At 34.2% G+C, this 24,222-nt stretch overlaps 1 protein-coding gene across 1 annotated transcript; it reads left to right on the forward strand.

Moving 5' to 3' along the window:
• Nucleotides 1-579: 579 nt before the first annotated feature.
• On the forward strand, nt 580-17,324 carry LOC129227220 (uncharacterized). The gene is made up of 3 exons (XM_054861726.1): nt 580-594; nt 12,899-13,093; nt 16,732-17,324. The coding sequence occupies exons 2-3, from the start codon at nt 13,037-13,039 to the stop codon at nt 17,245-17,247; spliced, it is 573 nt and encodes a 190-aa protein (XP_054717701.1). The 5' UTR covers nt 580-594; nt 12,899-13,036; the 3' UTR covers nt 17,248-17,324.
• Nucleotides 17,325-24,222: the final 6,898 nt, after the last annotated feature.

Raw genomic sequence — 24,222 nt, forward strand, 5'->3', positions numbered from 1 at the left:
AGCTTAGGCTGCGTTCGGAAACGATCCACCGGTTACACCGCGTGGTTAGTCCGGTGTGGTTATGACGTATTTGGAATTTCTCTAGGAATTCCGGTAGAACAGCTGTGTTTCCGAACGCTCGTGGTTAAACCGCGGTAGTTCTAGTTCAACAGCAAACGACACTCCAATAAACGCGTAACTTTCATAATAGGCAAGTCACGTGTGTTACGATCAAAACATGAAACACGACCGGATTGGCCAACACAGACTTTGTGACGTTTGTGATCTCGCTAACCGCTTCCAGACAGCGGTGCCATAGGTTGCTACCAAGTCGACCGCCAGAAAACAACCGCAGTGTTTCCGAACGCGGTTAAGTGACGTCAGCGGTTCCACCGCAAGCGTTTCCGAACGCTTGCGGTTGCACCGAGGCGACCGATCCGCGTTTCCGAATGCACCCTTAGTAAAAAGTTCTTTGCCAAACAAAGAAGAATGCAACCAGTGATTCTCACGCGTTTTACCCACGTATTTGCATACGCGTATTAGATCTTTTAAAAGGTCTGAAACTCGGCGAGGACTTTCAGTAAAATGGCGGACCAAGGGTCTAGCGATTCTTCGGTGAGTTTTTTTTTTTTTTTTTGCCGATTATGCAGCATTTTGTGTTGATATATAGCATGACAGTTTGTTAAATTTAAAGTGATGAGCTATGTATGTTTAATATTCGGTATTTTGTTCGGTTAAGTAAAATTTATGTCTACGTTTGTTATGTAAGGCAGTTTAATTAATTTTAGAATTAATTAGAATGAATTGCAGTACACTTCTTCGATTATTAGAACCAATTCATTCATCACTACTTTCAAGTTTTGAGTAATTTTACTATCTAAATGCCTGTGGTTACAAAACTTTATAAATTTTATACAATATAGAAAAAGAAAATAAGAGGATGTCACGTTCCAGATACGATACTGTTTAACAGGAAGCAGAAAACTACATGAATTAGTTTTAAATTTAATCATAAATATGCTTGCTGGTTTCTGGGAGGACTCGTTGCAAATTTAATTTTTATATTAAATGGGTTTTTCCCCCCCAATACCTTTCATTAAGCTTTACGCATGAAACTTATTGCTGCTTTATTGAAACTTAATTAGTTTTCTATTAGTTTGTGAGACACTTTATTTCTTTAAAATTATCTTGCTAAATAGTTTCGTGCATGTGTCCAAATTAGTTTGTATAAGTAATAATACAAAGTTTAGGTTGTTTATTGGGTCTTGTACTTAGTACACTCAATGAAAATATTCGAAACATACACTGAATCCTAAATTAACATATCCAACTTCAGCAGCCTAGCAAACATTATATTCTTAAGGAATGAATACGCCCGAATGTTATGAAAATCTTGAAGTTAATTGGTAATCTATAATTAAAATTGTGCTTTGACACTTATTTTTGATTTTTAATTTTCACTACATTCACTTTGCGTATCAAAACGTTGTCATTTAGGGTGGTTCAAGTTCGTTGTTACCGTTGAATTTATTTTCTTTGACCCCAACTTAAAGTATATGACGAGAAGAAATTTGCTTTGAGTTGACCAGATTGCTAGAATCAAGAGTTATAACCCTTAACTTGTGTTGTAATTCTTTTTTTTTTTTTCGCTTAAATGCTGGAGTGATGTAAGTAACCCCAGCATTATATTGAGAGTTCTACAAAATACAGAAAGTTAGAGTAGTTCATATTTGTGTAATGGAATTAGGTAATTTCAACAGATACAGTACCGGAAGGGACATGTATATACATGTGAAGTTGTACTGCCGTGGGCAGGAACTGCAAGTTTTTCAGTTTTTGCATTTTTGTCATCGATTGTACGTTAGCTCTATTGTACAAGCGTGCTTATTTTGTTTCCGGAGAAACAAAGTAATTCCAAAATTTCCTTATTTTTAGTACAGAATCCAAAGCGTTTCTTCAAAAATTTAACGCATTTCTGCAGATACTGCCGTTTACCTGCCCACGGCAGTATCTGCAATTTTTTTGAGAAATTTGAATTAGTTTTGGATTCCAGACAAACATTAGGAACTGTTGCAATTAGACGTTTTGTCGTGCTTTATTTTCAGCAGAAAAAATATAAACATATACAATAAAGCTAACTTAAATGAATGACAAATACAAGAGATGAAAAAAATTGCCGACTCTTTATTTTCCCACACCAGTATACGTAAACACTGCAAAGCGTTTGAATACTATATCTTTTCGGATGTAAAGCATCCTCCCCCCCCCCCTAGCAGTAAAAGATTTAGAAAGTAGATTTTAAACAATTAAACTTTGAACACATTTCACCCAATGAATTGAAACTTTGAAGTTGAATGTGTCCCGAAATCATACAGATCTGTACTGAAATTTTAGATTTATTGAGTTAATTACTTAAAAGCGTAGGAGTTTCTAAAAAGCTACGATAGTCATTGTAAGAAACCCTTTTTAACTTAAGGGAAAACATTAACACTTGAAGGGATTTTTTTTTTTTGCAACATAAGTAGTAAGGAAGAGCGTATGCAATCCCAGCATTATATTTCTTTTGCACTCCACAAAATTTAGCACATTAAAGTAGGAAAGCTCCCAATGGTTTTTCTTTTACCCATATATATTTCAGTGAAACAGTACCATAAGTGCTATAGGGAAATGTAAGGCGAAATAAAAGTTATGATTACTTACCTTTTTACGAAATAAATTGAATTTTTCTCTTATTTTTTTGAAAATAACAACATACAGCAAAAACAATGTACTTTATTATAAAATTTGCATTGGAGCATTTTTTTACTCATGGCAGTAAATGTGTACCTTCAAAAAAGGTTTTTCACTTTAAAAATATATGGGCCAAAATGAAAAATAAAATCTTTCTAATGAGGTACTTTCTATTTCATTGATACTTTTGATAAAATGAATAAATGAATAAGTAATGAGACAGCAAACTAATAAACATGATGGAGAAAAAGTGAATAAAATAGTGAATGAATAAGAAAATATGTGAATGAACAGATAGGTGAATTATTTAATTAAACGAATGTGAATGAATTAATAAATGAAATAAGGGATATAAAAATAAGTAAGTAAAAGGGACTACTCGTATTTCACTTTGTCTCGTTGCACTTGACTAATTTTGTAAAACATTTAAAAAACAAAAGCTTAACATTGGCGAAATAAGTACTACTCCGAATAAAAGTAAGTCTCTCAGTTAATGTTTTTAAGGTTATTAACAAGAACTTTATCATTTTATAATTATTGAAATAAATTTGGAATTACGACAAAATGAACTATAATTATGCATTTTTAAAGATTGTATTGTTACTTCACATACTATTGTTACTACTCATTGTATTGTACTACTTCAAACTTCCTTTGAATGACGACACAATTCTTGAGAAAAGCACAGGAGATTTATTTACAGCTATGTACAGGAAATGTAGTTACAACTGCTAAATCAATCAGCAATTGAGCAAATATCAACGCTGTAAACTCAACGATGGCACACGTATTTACATCCAAATACGCAAAAACACAATGCAAATGCCTCACAATAAACAGGAAAACTGCTCAGACGAATCTCAGTTAAAAAGCATAACGGACTCTCTCCCAAATGCTACACGGCTTTGGCTTTTATACTCGCAAAGAAATATCAAGAAAATCTTACAATGTTCTACAAATTTATCATGTTTTCTTTTTATTCCATTTACAAATCTTATCGTTCAGAAATGGGGGGACCGTATTCTTCAATCGAATGTTAGGGGGTTGTATGTACATTACAAGAAACTATTTACAGGTTAGGTTACTAAGATAATTTTAGATGAAAGATAGTGCCATAAACGCCAAATTGAGCTAGATTACATCAAACTATTCAAAAAATCATTACTATGTACAGAATTTGTTAGAGTATGTTTTGATCCTCAGAACTTTCTATGACCGGAATAGGGTACAATGTTTTACTACATTGTTAAAACATTACCACATTTGTGGAACTGAAGACGGGAGAAATTTTACCATTTCTCTTTTCCCAGGGATTTCACTTGCCTCACATTCCCCTAAGCGATGCATGTAAACATTCCAAAACGTTTGAATGCCAACGTCCAATTCTACCAGAACATAAGACTCGTTTAGTATGGATTAAAAATGTTGTTTGCATTCGAAATTTCTTGAAAAAATAAAAATCCTGAATGACCTTTAGTGCTACGTAGGAAAATGAAATTAAATAGGGTAAAATTTCGAAAGAGCTTTTTCTTGGCATTTTTATTCCTCTCAATTTAACGCATGAAATTTTCAATCTGTTTCCATTTAAGTGTTTTTAGTGACAGGAAAAATCTTTCAATGTACCGTATTACCTCACATTATCCGGCATGCCGCAAAATTCGAGGGTCACCAGATTTTTAATAACACTTGCCGGCATGCCGGAAAAAACGAAGTTAAGAAAAAATACAATAAAGTATATATGTTCCGCTTAAAAATGAATAAGTTTTATGCAATATCTTATTAGTATAAATAATTTAATTTTGTAAAAATATTTGCTAATGTCATTTGTTAGTTTAACGAGAAAAATCTTGTTTAATAACTAATAACTTCATAAATTAAAACCAAGCAAGCATTTAAGCAGTAAGTTACCGCCCCTTAACCATTTAATAAATAAAAATTAAACTTTCCTCTAAAAGGAACCTAAAAGAACCTTCTCTCTAAAAGGATTTTGACGTTTGGGTTGTAATAAAATAGTTTTGCCTACGAAGAGTTTTTGCATTAGAATTTTACAAATTGAAAACTATTTTTATTCTTAACTACAACATATCAAAGGGCCGATTTATTAAATTTTCAATTTTGTGTTTAAATAATTTTAGAGTATTAATTGAAATATCTCTATTTGCTTGTTTAGTAAAACTTTGTGTATGAACTTATTTATAAAAGTGTGCATGTTCACTTACTGTTCTGCTGTGGTTACATAAAACAAGTCATTTAAATTTTTTTAAATTTTGCTACTTTTTTTCGTACAAAAAATAAGTTATGTTACGAACACCTAAAGGGACAAAACTTAACATTGGCTGGTTGTATAAAGTTCATTATTAGTCACATTTTTAATGAAATGTTTTTTACTTTTTAAGCGAAGTGTTGTACTATTTATTATATATTAATAGATACCCACAAAAGCTCGATATTTTTTGTTGAAAAAATATCGAGCTGTATTTGTAATTTTGGATACAAAGGTTATTAATTTAAAACAATTTATTTTAAATTATGAGCAAATCGCAGTAACTATAATTGCTTCTGAACTGATTATTGGCATATAATTAAATCTATAATAACATACCATACATAACAAGCACATATATGCAAAACTTTTTTTTTGAACGAAGATTACTTTCGGAATTTATTTTTTTTCCTTGCAGCGGTTTGCTTTCTGAATGGAACTGAATAGGGAAATTTCCTTTAGTTGCAAAATAAACCTCAAATAATCTGGCATGCCGGAAAACTCGAATTTCGCGGCATGCTGGTCAACCTCGCTGTTTTACGTCATGCCGGATAATGCGGGGTAATACGGTAATTTCCATCGTTCGTATTAATAGTTTAAGTTTTTAAAAACAGACAAGGCATTTCCCAGTGGTTTTAATCAAAACAAAATTCTCAATGTTGTCCAAAGTTATATATTTCTCGACTAGATAGTTTTTGTGCTACTAAGAAATTAATACTAGACAGGTAATGTGCAGTAACTGCAAACTTTTTCTTTTGCATTTTTGTAATGTTTTGTACCTAAACTTTATTTTAAAATCTAACTTACTTTGTTACCACTGAAACAAGTCCATTTCCCGCATTTTCCTATTAATATGGAATCCAAAATGACTTTCTTTCAAATATATCAAACTAATTTCTGAAGATACTACCGTTCATCTTCCCACGATCGAATATACAATCGGAATATAAATATACGAATATTTAAGGCATGTTTAGAATCTTCTTAATGATCGTGTAGTCTATGCATTTGTACTTCCAAATTAGTCTTTTAAATGACTCTGTGATCTCATAAAACATTAGTAGCACCCTTTGATCGTAACTGTTGTAGAAAGCTTGAAGTTGCAATAGCTTAGTTTGCTAATAGGAAACTCTGCCAAACATTTTAGGCTTTAGTTTTGCGTATTTAAATTTTAAAATTAAGATTCGTATTTCGTGGAACTCTTCTTTGACCATTTCTTTACGAAATGAAGGTTACAAGTTAACAAATTCTGAAATCCGAATGCGAAACTGAACAATTCCACCTTAACTATACTGATAGGTTGGGTTACACCACAAAACTTCAATTCTAAAATATTGAGTCCGTCTACTTTTCTCGAGAAAACAGCCATTAACTCAGCATACTTACAGAATAAGTTAACGTTGAATTCAGTAGATTATTTTGACGTTTGGGTTGTAATAAAATAGTTTTACCTACGAAGAGTTTTTGCATTACAATTTTACAAATTGAAAACTTTTTATTCTTAACTACAACATATCAAAGGGCTGATTTATTAAATTTTCAATTTTGTGTTTGAATAATTTTAGAGTATTAATTGAAATATATCTATTTGCTAGTTTAGTAAAACTTTGTGTATGAACTTATTCATAAAAGTGTGCATGTTCACTTACTGTACTGCTGTGGTTACTTAAACAAGTAATTTAAATTTTTTTTAAATTTTGCTACTTTTTTGTACAAAAAATAAGTTATGTTACGAACACCTAAAGGGACAAAACTTAACATTGGCTGGTTGTATAACGTTCATTAGTAGTCGCATTTTTAATGAAATGTTTTTTACTTTTTAAGCAAAGTGTTGTACTATTTATTATATATTAATAGATACCCACAAAAGCTCGATATTTTTGAAAAAATATCGAGCTGTATTTGTTATTTTGTACACAAAGACACAAAGGTTATTAATTTAGTTTTTAGGTTGGCTGTTGCTGGAATATTTTGCAGTTGAAATTCGTTTAATTTCGTCACCCTGTAACATGTGGCGATTGCTATTTTTTTCTTTTAGCCCCCTACCTCGCGACAACCTTATCTCAATAAAAATACCTTTCTGAAGGAACTAAATCTAAGTTTTCAAAATATGCATCAAATTACAAAGAATAATTTGCTTTTTTAGTTTTCTTGGTATTTGTTTTTAATACTAAATTTTATATGGCCTTTTTAAAGTATTTTCCCCATAGAATTTCTTTTTTACAAAAAATCTATCAATAGAAACAGTTAAAAATATTGAGTTGAGTTTCAGATGCTTTATAATTTAGTTGCATCACAGATCTAAAATTTAAATTGATACAAAATTTGAACGAGTAATCAGATTAGTTTCAAATATCATAGCAAGAGTTTTCTACACCATTTTTACGGAAAGCATGGGGGAGAAAATTCTTGAATAATTGGAGATTATTTCCTTTTTGCTTGTCTCTAAAATGTGTGGGATATTTAAGGCTTTAAGTCGGCCAGAAGTAGCGGATTAAATCTAAGTTTAAAAATTATTCAACGTAACTTTCAGATCGCAAAGTTTGAGCATATTGCTTACTGGCTACGATAGTAGTAATTGTTAAGTTCGCTTTTGCCACAAAACTCCCACAAAATTAACACTAGTGCGTTGTGACGTATCAGCGATGTGGTCGATCGAGATGCATCATTAAAATTTCATAATTAGGAAGAGAAATAAGAGCTGTACACTAATTTAGACTGTAATAACCAACGACTAAACATAACTACGTAAGTGGTTCGCGCGTATTCGAGTTTGAGAATAAACCAGGTAATAATATTTCGCACAACCTTTATTTTACTTTATTTTCGACATGTACCACTATTGCTGCTGACGAGTGATACATTTTATAACCATTCAAGTGTACAGTTATCTAATTTTAAAGTTTGTCCATTCCTAAAATGCAATTTCAGTTACTAAAAACTTCGCTGCTTGATATGCGAAATAAACTTTTTAAACTTAAAGGTCTCAAACATGCTATTTCAATTGAAGGACTCGTGGCAGAAATGAGGTGAACCACAAAGGACGTTTTGATCGAAATTTGAGTTTCTTGTAACTAAAATTTAAATAAACATGATAATAGATTGTCATTTGTAGAAAAACACCTGGTTTAGTATTGCGGAATTTAAAATGTAGAATACCTTTGAAAAATTTTACAAATATTTTTATAAGCTGGAAATTGGCCTACTGACAAAATCGCATCATGTGGCATATCACATTTTGACCCCGAACCCTTCAATTGACCTTTCTCTCCTAGAGTTTCATATTTAAAAGTGCTGGTAACATTGAAAAGTGCGTTCTTCATGCATATACAGTCGGACCTCCATATATCGAAGTAGCAAATTGCAGGAAAAAAATTCGATATATAGAAATTTCGATATATAGAAACGATCTTATTTTACCCTAAAAATCTCCTAAAACATTAAAATTAAAGCTAATTTTGGTGTATGTAACCTAATTTCTAATTTATACGCGCATCGGATTTAATGAAAGTTAATAATTAAAAAAATAACAGAAATTACATTTTTGCGCCATCCTACATCTTCATTCTTCGGCAGTTCAACTTGATCCGCAACATGAGGGGATTTTCGTTTTGAGAATGTAATCGAGAGAAAAGTAAAATTAATCTACTTAACTTGAATGATTTTTACTGCAGCTAAAACGACTAGGAACGATAATCAACAGACAAAAGGGATGACTTGAAATTGATTTTACAATGTTACTGGTTACAACTAAGATATTTGAAATAAACTTGAGGGAATTTAAGAATTCTATAACGCAACAACGACCTATCTACACACCCCTCAGCCCCAGATTCCTTATGAAAATCGTAGCAACCTTTAGTGAACATAATTTCACCCCTAACCTTTATTTTTCATGAGACAGTCTAAAGAGGAAAAAAATCTACGAATGTCTCGAAAAAAAATTATAGAGATTTTTTCGATATATAGAAACAATTGTTCTATGATGTAATGAACATAGAAACTTGCTAGGATTTCGATATATAGAAAATTTCGGTATGTGGAAGTTCGATATATGGAAGTTCGACTGTATCATCCTATAAAATGTAATGTGTGTTTAACTACAGGCCCCAGTTTTGTCCGACTCCATAGACATTTTACCAATATCAGTTTCGAAAATGTAATTTTATTCTCAACAAAATGTCTAAAGTCGCATAAAAGGTACCAACACAGTCTGATACAAAGGTAGGCATAGTCGGTGGTTTTACAAGATATTGTTTCTAATATTTGATTCTAGAGAAATGCGGTAAGGACAATATCGCGTTGATTTTTCTTATTACCAAAACGCGTTCATAAATGAAGTTATTTTTAAAAGGGAACTGAATTACTAGATTCCCAAGTTGGGAAATGCAGTAAGTTTGAAGATTCTGTTGAAAACAGAAGTTACACTACAGGAATCTAATGAAATCCTTTTAAATCGCTACACTTCACTTTTCTGTGACTTATTTCAAGAAAATCCATGAGATGTTGGCTGGCCATTCATCAATCCCACTCGGGTCAGAAACGGAAGTAATGTAGTGCCAACCGTAGACCTTAGGCTCGACCAAGAGTGCTTGGGAACTAAACCCTGGGGTTTCCCCGTTCGTTAGACCACCTAACCAGGACATCTGCGTCACACCTCAGTCATAAAAGATTCTGAAATAAATGCGAATACAGTACATTAAATAAAAATGTTAGATTGTGAAAAATTAGTCAAAGCTTCATTTACAGTCCCGTTAAATCGGTATCTAACAAATACCAGGTCATTGTAAGTGGATTTGATACGAGTTGAAATATTTTCAAACAAAAAGTATGATTTGCCAAGAACACACTTGGCTTCATTCGCGCACTTTAGTCACATGACTGTTAGATTATCTTATAGGTTTCTTCAAAGGCGTAGCAAGAATATAGCTATTTATTGCTATTAAAACCGCTTAGCATTTTAGAGTTGACAAAAAAGCCCGATATTACCGACTCAAAATGTATTGCTTCTGTAACACCTTACCACATTTTAGATGGGTTATATGTCGCGTCCGTTTCTTTTATTTGTTTTTTTAACCTAAATGGTTTTCAAGTTTTGTATTTTTTCATGCTGTCGGTGTTCATAAGACTACACTTTACGTTACCTATCTTAAAGTGTGCACACTTTTTGGAATGAATATCAGAGTTCTAAGTTTTGAATAAAACTAACTCAGCCATTAGAGTAGCCAATTATAAATCCCTATTGACCCTTAGCCACACTTACCCCTGCTAACTAGATCTCTAACCCATACAAATATATTTAATCCCACTAAAATATTTTAAACTAAGCATTTTTTTGTTCGTGTATTTTTACGCCTAGAAGTCTAAAGATTCAAAGACACGCCGTCTGCTATTTCTTCTATGTCGAGAGAAGGGATCAAGCGCGAAAATCAGTTTTAAAGCAGTTTAATTTTTTCAAGATATCAATGAACACAAAGAAATGTACAATGGTAAAAAAAATAGATGGCTTTTAAGTTTCTGTTGAATGTTTTATGAACATTTTCAAGAAAAACATTGACATTGAACACAAGTTAGTAACAAATCAGATTTTGCATTCAACCTACTGTTTACCCACGGATTGTATGGAATAGGCAAACGTCCAGTTAAGACGAGTGTATCTGAATGAGAGGGAGGAAATAAAAATTTGTTGCGCGTGATCCTCTCATTTGAATAAGACTCTGCTTACTTTAGAAGCTTACATCTGCAAACGCTTATGTCCTTTCAAACAAATAGATGCGTCCATTTCCGCCTGTAAACCGGATGTTTGCCTTTCCATGCAATCCGTGGTCAGACAGTACCTCTTAACACGCTTTTATTAGCTTCACGTGTATGTGAGTAACTCTCCTTTGGACTAAGAGCTACTGGCTAATTACTGTTAGTATATTCCACCACTTTATGAGCGTTCGTAGCCGAGCGGTCTAAGTCGCAGGTCTTCGCTGACGTCCACCTCCGGGAATCATTGGGCGTGCGTTCTAATCCCGCCTGCACCGAAATTTTTAATCTTTCAATTCAATTTTCGATCACTTTTTGTGATCGGATTCTTTTAAAATATTGAATGCAACCTCAGTCCCGATGACAATGCAATATTCTATAATCAAATTAATTTATTAACGATAAGTTATTTATTCTAATTAACACGCTTTCATTAGCTTAACTTGTATGTTTGTGGGTCCAACTTTCCTTTGGACAAATGGCCAGTATCTTATTAGAATTACTTACAACGTACAAATCAGATCTGCGGAGTGAACAATGTTTTCCCATGAATTTACCAGAAAGCATTCAAAATTTCTGCAATAGAATACTAAGATACATTCAATTACAAAAATCGAACACACTCACAAAGATTTTATTTAAGAGTTACAAGTGTTTGCAATTTTTAGTATCTAAATCTTATTTGAAAAAATAAATAAAATAAGTTTAAAAAACTAAAAACACGCTTTAGTTGCAAAATGAACTAAAAAGCTAAAAATAATCTTCGGTCAATTACTTTATATACTTGTCTTCCAAAGACTTAATTTTACTGTAATAGAAAAAAAGCGTGGGGGCTTCTTATCAGTTGTCTTAAATTTTCTCCACTTGTTATCCATGCAAAAATGTAAATAAGCAACCCCCACGCTTTTTTTATTACAGTAAACTTAAGTGTTTGGTCAATTACTTTATATACTTGTCATCCGAAGATTATCTTAAACTTTTTAGTTCATTTTGCTACTAAAGGATGTTTTTAGTTTTTAAACTATTTTTTCCTTATACAATGAAATCAGTTGAAGTCCATTCGCCTTGCAGTACTTTATGTTCAACTTACAGCTGTTCAAATGATATAGGACTAACTCTATACTTCAGGGGTTCTCAAATTTTTTCTACTCGCGGAACCCTTTGAAGAATAAATTTTTACGGCACCCTAGTTTATATCCATTACTTTAGGTAAGTGCGCAAGTGTGTCAAATAAGGCTACCTTAAGGTTCAAAATCTAAAATCATTCCAGATTTTGCATATTCATCAGAAGACCTATAAGACTAAAGAAACAAATTAAAGTAAGTGAAAATTTACTTTCAATCATGGTTTTCAGCAGTTTTAGTAAAGAAAAGCCTTATTGAGAACGTGGGCCTTAATGAGGAAACTCTAGGTAAAGATTACTATACGCAGAGTCGAAGCCAAAAACGCCCCAAAGTGATATCAAACTTAAACTAATTGAAGGTCTTTAATATCCATGTGCTATATTAAACCACATTTGATAACATGGGATGATCTTAGTTGGTTAAATAATCTTATTTGGCAAACTCACCAAAATATATATTGATAATATGAACCATTCGCGGCACCCCTTGTCTCTTTTCACGGCACCCCAGGGTGTTACCCAGTTTGAGAACCCCTGCTATACCTGACAAAAGCGGTTAACTCACAAGGGTGACCAACTTTAGATTTTATTCTATACGAAAGAATTATAAACCAAATTTGCATGTCGTGTGATCTAATTAAACACATGTAGCTGTTCAACCTAACTAAACTCTAATACATGAAATACACCGCCAGCTCGGTCATTTCCAGCCGAGGACTGCAGTTTCGTGCTTATTAGCACTCATAAGCCCGGCATAGGAAAGTGACTGAGCTGGAGATGGAAAACCTCTTAAGGAAGCCAAGAGTGCCAAACAAACTGGTAGCTAATATAGAATTAGCGCAGACCAGACGAGTGACCGAAGCAATGGTTCGGTTCAACTAAAGGAACGAAGGCAAGGCATGGTATATTCAGTAATTTACTGGGGGGGGGGGAATAATAAACTAATTAGCATGCAGTAACGATTTGGCTTAAATGGTTAATATTTGCTTGCAGGAGCAGCGAATTCATGGATTTTATTTAAAGTATGCTAATTAGGGAATGCTTGCTTACAGGCGGAGTCGAGACCAGCTCGTGGGCCTCCAATCGTGTCCAACAAGGCACTTACCATTTTCGGATGTGTTGGAGCAGGAATCAGCATCGTCACATTTTTGCTCGGCCAGACTGGTGTTCTTCCTCGTTTTTTTCTGACGATGGGAATTGTCTTTCTGTTCGTTGTGATCATTGTGGTTTTCTTTTTATTCCTAGTGGTGAGTAATTGCAGGCAGTAGTGGCCGAGCTATCGCGATCTGTTGGTTAACGGGTTCGATACTGGCCGGTCGAAGATCCCAATGGGGTCGTTTCCAAAGTTTCAAGTGTTTTTTCTGAAAGAGCATGCTTAAAAACATAGGATCTGACCATTTTTTAAATAATGTGTTTAATATTTTTAAAAAAAATACTTATATCGGAGCTCATTCATTGTTTACTGCTTCTGCCGATGACATCACAAATGATGAAATGCCATTCACAGTGCAAAAAATTTAATTCGCATCTTTGCTCACGTGTATTGGCAACGATATGATTGATAGCAAGCGTAGAGCGCAATATTTAATTCGCTTCTTTATCATAACGTGGAATCGCTGTCGAAAGATGCGGCAAAGTGCATCATTTGTGACGTCATCAAGACCACGCCTTGTTTCGAAAATCGGCCTTTTTAGAAAAATAGCTGTTTGGAAAATGAAAGTATTTTCTGGGTCCATGTTATTTATTTTGCTCATTCTATCAAATACAACTACTAAAAGCAGTACTTTAGACTGAAGGAAACAACCCCATTGTGACTACACGTTTTAAATCTGAGGTGGCTACAGTCTTCCCAATCCCATTGGAGGTGCTGAACCTAAATCATAGCGACACGTTTGGTATCTTGTGACTGAACTCCGCTTTCTTCCTTTGTCTATCTTTAGTGAAGTGGTGTACTTTGCTTCTTGATATTGGTTTCTTATTGTCCAATGTTAATCGACAACCAAGAAGCATCACAATAGAGAAGCGAAATGCAACTACTTCACCCTATCAGACATTGGAAGAAAGCAGCATTTAGCCCCAAAATGGCGGAAGTGTCGTTACTAAGCTACAATCTAGTGCTTTGGCTGAACCGGGTGTTTGGCTTCTGGTTTGGATCAAAAACATCGAAATGTTGACAGATGGTGCTTCTAACTATGGCGTGTAGTCTGAGCTGTGTCACACTTCACTCATAAGATGATTCTCGCGGACACGATATGTAAAAATTAAATCTTTAAATTTTCTAGATTACATGAAGACTCTAAAAATTTAAAGAGAATTATTTAACTTTTAAATCATTACAAAACATTTTGTTATGAACTACTAAAGCTCTAACTGCACTAGGGAATTTTACTTTTCAAAGATGGAAAAACTGAAAAGGTTTTCAGTCATAATAAATCAGTTTTATTTTTCCCTTTCAATGAAATTTTTGATTTTTAATGACTTGGTATATTTTAGTTGTAAATTTTTATGCTTTATTTAGTTCTCACATTATTTCAACCGCTACTTTTCTTGAAATAAAATGTGTTTTCTGGAAGAATTACTTAATTTTAAAGCTTAAATCTGTTTAGATTATTAATTTAATAAACTTCAGTTTGGTTTGATGGTTTGTTTATTTGAATCGAGTAAAAAGGAAGACAACGAATGGTATTGCTATACAAGTAACTTCCATTTGATCAGTTTTAACAATGAAAACTAATCACCTAATATTAAAAGTACCACGTGTTATACTTATGACTGAAACTTCCCCTTGAAAGTTACTGAAGAAAACTTCAAAACAATTTGGGAGGTATTTAAAATTGCAACAAAAAAAAAAAAATCTAGGGTATTTAAGAATATTATCCCTTCTCCTCCTGGAGATTGGTTAAATGTGCATAAAATATCCTTAATGATATGCACGAAAACATTTTTAAAATTCCATATTTATGTAAACTGAACTTTTAACAGTTATTTAAAAATTGAATAACCTTATCAGTTAAATTTTTATGAAGTTACTTCTGTCTTACCTATTGTTACTTTTAGCATGAGTAACCTTAAACTTAACCCGTTTCTTAAAAAAAAAAATAAATTTTTTATAAATTATTTCAAGCGAAGCTGCAATGATTTTAGAAATTCATGTAGTTGAAAGATTCAGACAAACTCTCGACTTGAATAATGAAAAATGCTATAAAATACTGAATTTTTTAGTTGGTTTCATTTGCAGTAAAGTAAATATACGCATAAAATATTTAACTCTGTTACAAAACCAAAGGTTGCAGGTAGCGTTTACCAAAACCACCGTATTCCGCTTTTTAAATTTTTTACAAGAGACGAAAAAAAATACGGATACTGTTGATTTCTAAGAACCTTTCAACCTGATCGAACTGGGTGCGTCGAGAATCGTTTTGTTGATAATACCAACGAAGATTAATCGAAATAATATAAAACAATCGAGAATTCTTTAAATTGGTTTTAGTGCTAACCGCCTTATTTGATCTGTAGTAAGTCTTAAATGTGGTCCTTTTAAGATAAAATGTTTAGACTACTAGTTTAAGAAATCAGATTACGTAAATGTTTATAATTTTATATATTACAGTAAATGCATAATTTAAATTCATAATTTCGCATATGATGCCGATACTAATGACCCATTCTCATTTTTACAGTAAAAAGAGAAAAATGAGGAAAATCGGTTTTGATTAGCTCCACCAAAGTCGAATTTTTGGAAGGACGGAAAAATGAAATTTTTGCAGAATGGAACACCACATTTTGCCAAATAAAACTCCAAATTTCGCCCAATTATTTTACCGAATCGTCAGACAAAATTTGACGATTAAAGACATTTTTTAGGTCACAGTGACCTGCCATCTCCTAGTGCCCCTGCTTCTAGCAAATCTTCATATTTTTCTGTTCTCATTCTCTCTAGCCCTTCAGAAGACATTTTAACTCTTAAAATAATCTTTGTCATAAGCGAAATAACTTCCGTCAAATTGTCGGAAAGTGAACCGTAAAGATACCTCGAAGAAACGATGGAGGATGCGGAAAAAAACGCGTCATTTGAATTCAAGAACGATTTTATAGGAATAAACTGTGCGCAGTCTCGCAAAGCACCTATATTTTCTTCTGTGTATTAATATTCTCAATGTTTTACTTTGAAAGATCGATTGTTTGAAAGAGCGTTCTCAAAAATTTATTCTTAATCGTTTTAGAAGATCATGCAGACAAATGGTAGCACTCTTGCAAATTCAGTCGAACTAGGCCCATTATTTAAAATTTTTCCAGGGGGAGTGGGGGGAGTTAGACAAAGGATGCATATTCGATGCATTTTTTCCGAAAAAAAACGATGTCCACTTAAGTGTAAATACTTCGATCTCTCAAAGCCCAGGGCTGGGGGGGGCGGCAGTGGACCCCCTGACTCCCCTCAATGGACCCGAGTCGGGTTGAAGATTCCTAACCTGAAGAGAATGTTTTCTTCTTTGTAGTTTCTTAGCAGATTGAAGACGTTATTTCTAGGGAAAACCTTTAGACTCTCCGGGCCCCTTTTTATCAAGATATAAGCCACCTCATTTTACCAGCGACAGCAATGGGATAGTACCCCATAGACAGCAGACTTCAGCTGAATTAGAGTAGCTCCCTGCAGGTCGCAGTAACTGAAGTCGACTTCGCGTTACGCAGGGTACACCACATGGTGACCAGATGCACATTACACCCCAACTATGTTTGGCTAATACGTTTTGGCCCCTGAAGCTATAGTTTTCAATTAAAAATAGACACCAGCTGCTTTGAAATTCATGGTAGAATTAAAAATAGCATTTTTTTTATATACATTGCAAAGTTCATATTTTTACGTTGTATTCAACATTTTTTTCAGAAAAATTTGCCTGCTGCAAACAGGGCAAGTGTTCCTTCATCTCCAGAGTCTGAAAATAGCACTGATGTACATCCTGTAATATATACTCCTCCAGATGTGCCAAAATCGCCTAGTAGTGAAGAGGATTCCTCCATTTCACTGCCGCTACCCGAAAAGGATAAAACAGAGCCACCTTCCAGTCCCGATTCTGGTCCAGTAGCCATCGCCGTAGCAGCTCAAACTAGTGAATCTGATAGCGGAATAGGAAAGACTTGCCTCAGCACAGACTGTTCAACAATCCAGGAAATAACTTCCTTAACTTCAGAGAAGGGGAAGGATTCGGATGACGATATTAAAGATCCAATGAAACCAATAAAAGTCGGAACCGGAAGTGAAAAATCTCCTAATGAAGATCCTGACAGCGACAAGTCTGCTAAAAGTCTGAAAGTGTTCTATACTCCACATAGCCAGGAAACTGTAACTACTATTGTTGATCAGAGCACTTCGAGCTCTGTTACTGAAGGAACTGCCGTCTAAATCATTAGTTATTACTGTTTTCTAAATTACTTCACGAATTATTACTAAAAGCTGACTGGAAGAATAAGGTTCGATATTTTAATAAATCTTATCAAAGTCCTCGACTTTAAATCAAACACTTGCATTGTCTTTTGACGATGCATTAGTCTCTCAGGTGCATGTAGTTTGTAATTTCAGGTTGAAAGCGCTGTGCGTTAGTTTGTCGACCTGAGCATAAGGAAATGTAAATAAAAAATGTTTTCAGTTTTGCAATTTGTCTTGATTTGTCTCAAGAGAAACTTTAAAAATTACTGAACCAGCGAGGGGAAAACTGTAAAAATGAAATTGTCTCAGAAATGGATGTTCCTTGAAACTGTTTCGAAAAAGTTAATTTTACTACTTGTAATTTAAGACATAATATTTAATGTTTTCTATTTCCCTTTTAATATATACGCTGCATAACTATTTTCACAATATCTAATTTACATAGTAAAACCCATGTTGTAAAACATGCTCTAATGGAATCTAGTCTTAACTTACCCAAATATTGAGGTTCTAAAAAATACTCTGAACTATGTATAAGCGTCAAATTCTCAAACATTTCAGTAGAAGGAACAGAGCTGTCAGGGGAGTTTCTGGTTTCTGGGACATTTACTTCGGGGGGCAATTTCCTGAATCCGGATTTTCAAGTTTCCAATGAAATAAAACTAATAGATTTTGTAATGTATTATGTGTTTCTTTTGGGAAAAGGCTTGTTTTTCATTGCTCATAGAATAAATTTTTATCACAAAATATTCTTAACCGTTTGAGTTCATTATGTTTTCAAATTTTATCTTTTTGGTTATAGTACAATTTATTTTAAATACCTGAAAATAGTTTTTACTTTCTCATAAGCTTTAAATTTACAGCCATATGTCGAATTTTGTTAATTGCTCCTGAGGAATACACTATGACCAAAAGTATTACGACACTTTCTCAAGAAATAAGACCAATTGAGTTGTAACTTTTGTCACGCAACAGGTATGCTCCAGCTCTCCATTTCCAGTAAGAAATTATATCACCCTTGCGTTTCGGGGCTCAGTACCAAATTTAGGAAAAATGTTTTTGGTCATCAATCAGCGTTAATAGCTCTGAATAAGCTGTAAATTTTAGAAATTAGTAAACTTACTATGTACAAACATGTTTCATACTTTTGAGAAGGTATCGCTGATGTTCGACAATATAAGCATTTCTTTAAAAACTACTAAAATTATATGAAGGTTTTTGGCTCATAACAGGCAGAGTTTTTAAATCAAATTAAGCTTTCAGAAAACTTGACATCATACAAGATAAGCATAATATTAAAATTTGAAATTAAAAAAAGGTTTAAAATTTCATAAAATACAGAAATTTAAGGCAATTTATCACTGCGCATGCGCGAAAGATAGCAGTTTATAACTTTCATCATCTAAAACCCAACTAACTTCAACTCATAAAAATTCCAGCTCAGTATCTCAAACTTAGAAAGTTATAAGCAAACTAATGGGCCGAATTTGAATAGCTCTTGGCTAGTCTACGAATCGCGAGGGATCGTTTGCAAATAAACTGGTTTTTATCATTACTCACACTGAAAGATTGCAAGCAAATGTTCCAAACTTGGGAACGACCCCTCACGGGCCATATTTTATCAAATTTTACTTTTATTTCAAATTTTAGTATGTTTCTCTCTTACGCTGTCAAGTGTTCTGAAAGTTTCGTAAACTTTGAAAAACTTTGCGTGTTACGAGCCAAAAACCTTCAAATAAAATGTGTAGTTTTTAAAGGAATGCTTATATTTTCGTGAATATCAGTGATACCTTCTCAAAAGTATGAAACATGATTGCGCGTAGTAAGGTTACTAATTTCTGAAATTTACAGCTTCTCAGCTATTTACTATGAATGATGACCAAAAATACATTTTTTGCTTTACTTAGTTTTTTAATTGACCCTCGATACAAAAGGGTGATATAATTTTTAATGAAAAATGGCAGCTGGAGCATACTTTTTAGGTGAAAGTTTCAAAGCAATTAGTCTTATATTTCTTGAGCCTTAAAAATGTGAATTTTTAAGTGTCCTAATACTTTTCGTCGTATAGTCTATTTTTAACGATAGAACTTGCTACAGTCTCTGCCCTGAGGAACAAAGCTGACGGAAAGCCCTGTATACCGATGCGATTTCTCCAGATTGTTTGCTGTTGTGATTCAATGTGTGGGGTCGGTCTAGAAATTCTTTTCCAGACCACACTCATCGTGAGAAAACATGTTACGCGGGTGTTTTATATCTGTCACCAGTATGGGAGCTGGATAAGTATAAGACCACACGTAAATACGCTTTTTGCTCCCCTTTTCTGAGAAATGTTCGAAATTAGATCTTCAGAATAGCTGAATTCCATCCGAAGCTGGACATTTGTTGTGCACATAAACTTTCTCCGTTTGGTGTGATATGATGTCTGTGACACTATAGGGAACATTTTTCAGCCATCTTGTCAACGCGGTTGAAAACCACAGACAGCAGGAGGAAGAGATCTTAACGCATTTTGTCAACATCGTCTAACTGTTGTAAACAGGGGTGCATTCCCCGCCAAACGAATCCCCGTATATAAGAGAAAGTAAAGAGGTCAAGGGGGGAGACTCTTGTGATGCAAAGGACAGAGTAGTCGCGGAGTGCGGCTCTCGCAGTTCAAAATATCTTTGTACCATTAAATAATCTGTAATTTGTAATATAGCTGTACATAGTGATATGCTGATTAAACGTCTCTAAAAGACCATGAAATCTCTTGTCTTTACACAAGAGGTGGAAACGGTACACCTGGGCTTGCCTTCTGGATGATGAACAGCGTACGCGCCTTTCTTTCCTTCCCAGAGCCCTGGGAGTTGCCTCTTTCCGAACCATTACTGGACATGACTATCTACAGGCCCATTTACATAAAATCAACCCGTCAGATTCACTTCTCTGTGAGAGGACTTCTCCAATGACAGAGGAGCATCTTTATAGTTGCTCCTCTTTTCATGATACTCATAATTGTGATGACTTCTAGGCCCTAACACCCTTTGAAGCCGCTTCATTGTTATACTGGACAGCAAGACGCCTTATGTTTGAAAGAACGATGGTGGCCATAATTTAAAAAAAAAAAAATCTACGATAGATACTTCAAAATGATAGACTATCTGCTACTTTGACTTTTATTTTTGAGTTAGTTTAATAAAGATGGTGTACTTTGAAACTCTTTTAAATTTAACTTAAATGTCGTGCTCCATATGGATGTGGCTTAAATGGTCAACTGAAATAGATAACCTTTTGTTTTATAAAAGACTGTACATTGTTATACTTAAACCCTAAAACTTTTACAACCCTACAACTTTTAAATTTTATCCGTGGTCTGAAAATTGAAGTTAGATTTTCATGTAAGAACTACATAAAGTGGTTCAAACGTCGGTTCCATTGCCCTCTCTCATTCGAAAGTTATTAGCGTGGTTTTGGTTGTCGTTACTAACTTGATTTGTAATTGGATACCACTTGGAGCAAAAAAAAAATACGATTACGACAGCAAGTGATCAGAGATGATTATCTAGTTCTAAATGTTTGGGTTACTTACTTCGCAATCTTGTATACTTCGAAATTTTATCTGTGTTAGACCTCCAAACTGTAATGAACGTGAAAAAAATCTTAATTGCAGAAAAAACTAGCAAGTTACGATAATTGATTTAACTGATGAAGCTACATTCAACTTCGAAATCTCCTGTAGTACTTATTTCCTCAATGCACCTGTGAAAAACAAGTTCAAAAGGTAGCAATTGTTGCAAACAGTTAGCTCAAATTAAAGATTAGATTTTGAACATATTTTTAAAGTCTATGGCCTTGTGCTACGCAACAATCTGTTTGCGAAGTGAATGCACTTTTAGCTGACGTCAATTTAAATGCATGCATTCATGCAAAGTGAGCTTCATATATTGCTAGAAATAAAGTAATATTCAACACTATATCTGACTATGTGTCGAAACAGCCCGGTTGTTCTTCAAAGCAGCGTCTTCAATACGATCAAGTTAATAACTTTTCATCTTGAGTCGAACGCATTAGTCTAAATATTTGAACTACATATTTTAATTTGGACGTTGTTGGCATAAGTACACCAATCGATCGTCCTTGTCCTTCATTTTTCAATGTCACGCATGAAGATTTAAATGTGAAAATGTCATTAAGACTTGAGCAATACTGTCATAATAATCACAAACGTCATATTTGTAGCAGTTCAAAATAAATCTGCTTTTTAAACTGTTAAGTCTATATGCTTGCAAACTCAACTTTTCAAAAAAAAACGAGCTGATGTGTGCATCACATGACTTCCTTTTACTCTAATGTCATTTCCCCATTATTGGCATTTTTAATGTAATTCAAAAGTTTAGTTTCTAAATATCACCAACAGTGGCCAAATTAAAACCAGATTTAAAAAAAAAAAAAAATCTCCAAATTTGTCGCCAAGTTGGCGACAAAACTTAACGACCAAAATACTGGCGATATATCGCCAAATGATAGCACCACTTTACGTCGAAATTAACGATTTCCCCCCAAAAAGGGATAAAAGACCCCTTTAGAGACACCCGAATGCAAAAATCTCCAAATTTGTCGCCAAGTTGGCGACAAAACTAAGTGACCAAAATACTGGCGATATATTGCCAAATGTTCGCCAAATTATAACATCACTTGAGTTTACATCGAAATTAACGATTCCCCCCCCCCCCCCAAAAGGGGCAAAAAACCTCTTTAGAAACACCCGAATGCAACCAAAAGGGGAAGTGCCCGACTAGGTCCCACTAGGAGTCTATGTGCAAAATTTCAACTTTCTAGGACACTGTTCTTGAGTTATGCGGCATACATACGCACATACAGACGTCACGAGAAAACTCGTAAGTAACTCGGGAATCGTCAAAATGGATATTTCGCGTGTCTAAACGTTCTTAGGCACATATCCACGTGTGGTCGAGTAGAAAATAAAAACTCTACATTCATTCGGGGGTGAGTAAAATGGAAATTAAGGTAGATTTTTTAGTGAAAATTTTTTCGCGTATACAATACTTCCTTTTTTGTAAAAGGAAGTAAAAAATAATTAAAATACTTCCCATTCACAAATGACCATGAAACATCGTATGTAGGTTAAACCTAGTCTTTATAATATATTTGTTATAAAGAACCGCCTTGTGACAGTAATTAAATTTTGACCTGTAGATACGACGTTTTGCTTAGCAATGCAGAATAAATTACCATCTCTCTTAAGAAGTACTTCGTCAGAAAAAGGACAGTAAAGCAAAATAACTGTCGTATTTGGCAACATCGGGTTGTAATCGATAGATAAAATGAAAAAGTGGACTGAATCAGTCGGCCATGTTGAAACTCACGTGTGTACTTGTCGCCTACATTTTAATCTTGTTCCATATTTATTGTTCCTGTGAACGTTTCTATTTTAAATTACCTTTGAGAATAAATGCAATGTTGTTAGCAAGGCTTCATCTCTCTTCTCACAACTACGATAATAACTAGTTTTTGAGACTCGTTATATTTCTCCAAGGGCCTGATCCATAATATCATGGGATAGATTATTAGAATTTACGATGTTCTACGTAGAGTTATATTTTCCTGCGATTGAGTCGAATCTTTCCCAAACATTTAACCGGAAACTTAACATTTTATTGTGTTGCTCAACCAAACTGCAAATGGTCAACTCTCGTAATTTCAATTTCGCATTTCTTGAAACTACGCATTACTGTTGAAATACGAAATTGATTTAATGTCGACACTAGTTGAATATCACACACCAGATATTGGCTAGTGACCGAATATTTTCGGTGAATCACCGCTGAAAGTAGACGTGCTCAAATTTTGGACTTTCAATATAACACTTCTTATTCTTGGGAGGGGGGAGGGGTTGAGAAAATATAACTACACAAACTTAAAAAACACAAAATATATCTGCAACGTGCATAACTTTGCTGTGGAGAGTCTTGCAGCTGATTCGATTCCGATTTCGAGTCACAACTGACTACAACTGTATTTATGTCGAGGACTGCATACTAAATGCCTTGCCTCCATTTTTTTTATAACGATAGATGGCAGCACCATCACTGGATCGAACAGTTAATGAGAATTTATAACTAGTCCAGGAGCTAATAGCAACCTGGTGCTAGCACCCCCAGAGGTATCGTTTCACTTGGAGGGCACTGAGACCACGAGCATATTTAACGTCGCCCAGTCCCCTTTAATGACGACGGTGGGTCTTCGACCATCGAGGTTCGAACTCAGGACCCTCCGGCCCCGAATCCGAAACTCTACCGATCGGGCTACCACAGCCCTCTTGCAGCTGATAAAGGAGTTTTATTGTAGTTTCAAAATAGCTATGTGCACTAATAGTTTCACATCTTTTTCTTTATCTGTGTCAACACATTATTTTACTCATTCCGATTCGTATATTATTTTTGCTTCTTAAAGAACTATTAGAATAACCTAGCTGTACCCGACGCGCGTTGCTACAACAACAAAAAAAATACATCATTGTACTGATTTTCATGACAATCGGTTGAACGGGGCAGAAGTTTACATCATTATACTGATGTGACACGTGTCTAAATCGCGTGTCTAAAAGTCCCGATTAGCTTACTATACCAAGAGGCTTCACTCGATACGCGTCTTATAGAAACACGTATCAAGTGAAGCCGTGACTATACTCAAATTTTGTACTCACGCAGTTTGCAAGATCAATCAATCGCTAAAAATATCAAATAGAAAAAGTATTAAATCCCCCTGTTGCATGAAAAGCCATAAAACAATAAAGAAAGAATTTATTTGTTCAAACTCAAGAAAAATGGCAACAGCAAACTTCTTATCAATGAGATCTTTCACGCGAATTCATTTCTGCAGCCGATAATTTCATTCGTATTTATCCAATGGATTGTGACTTAAATTGGAATAAAAAAGGAACTATCGATC

Source organism: Uloborus diversus, chromosome 8, assembly GCF_026930045.1.
Source record: "Uloborus diversus isolate 005 chromosome 8, Udiv.v.3.1, whole genome shotgun sequence".
Taxonomy (NCBI): domain Eukaryota; kingdom Metazoa; phylum Arthropoda; class Arachnida; order Araneae; family Uloboridae; genus Uloborus; species Uloborus diversus.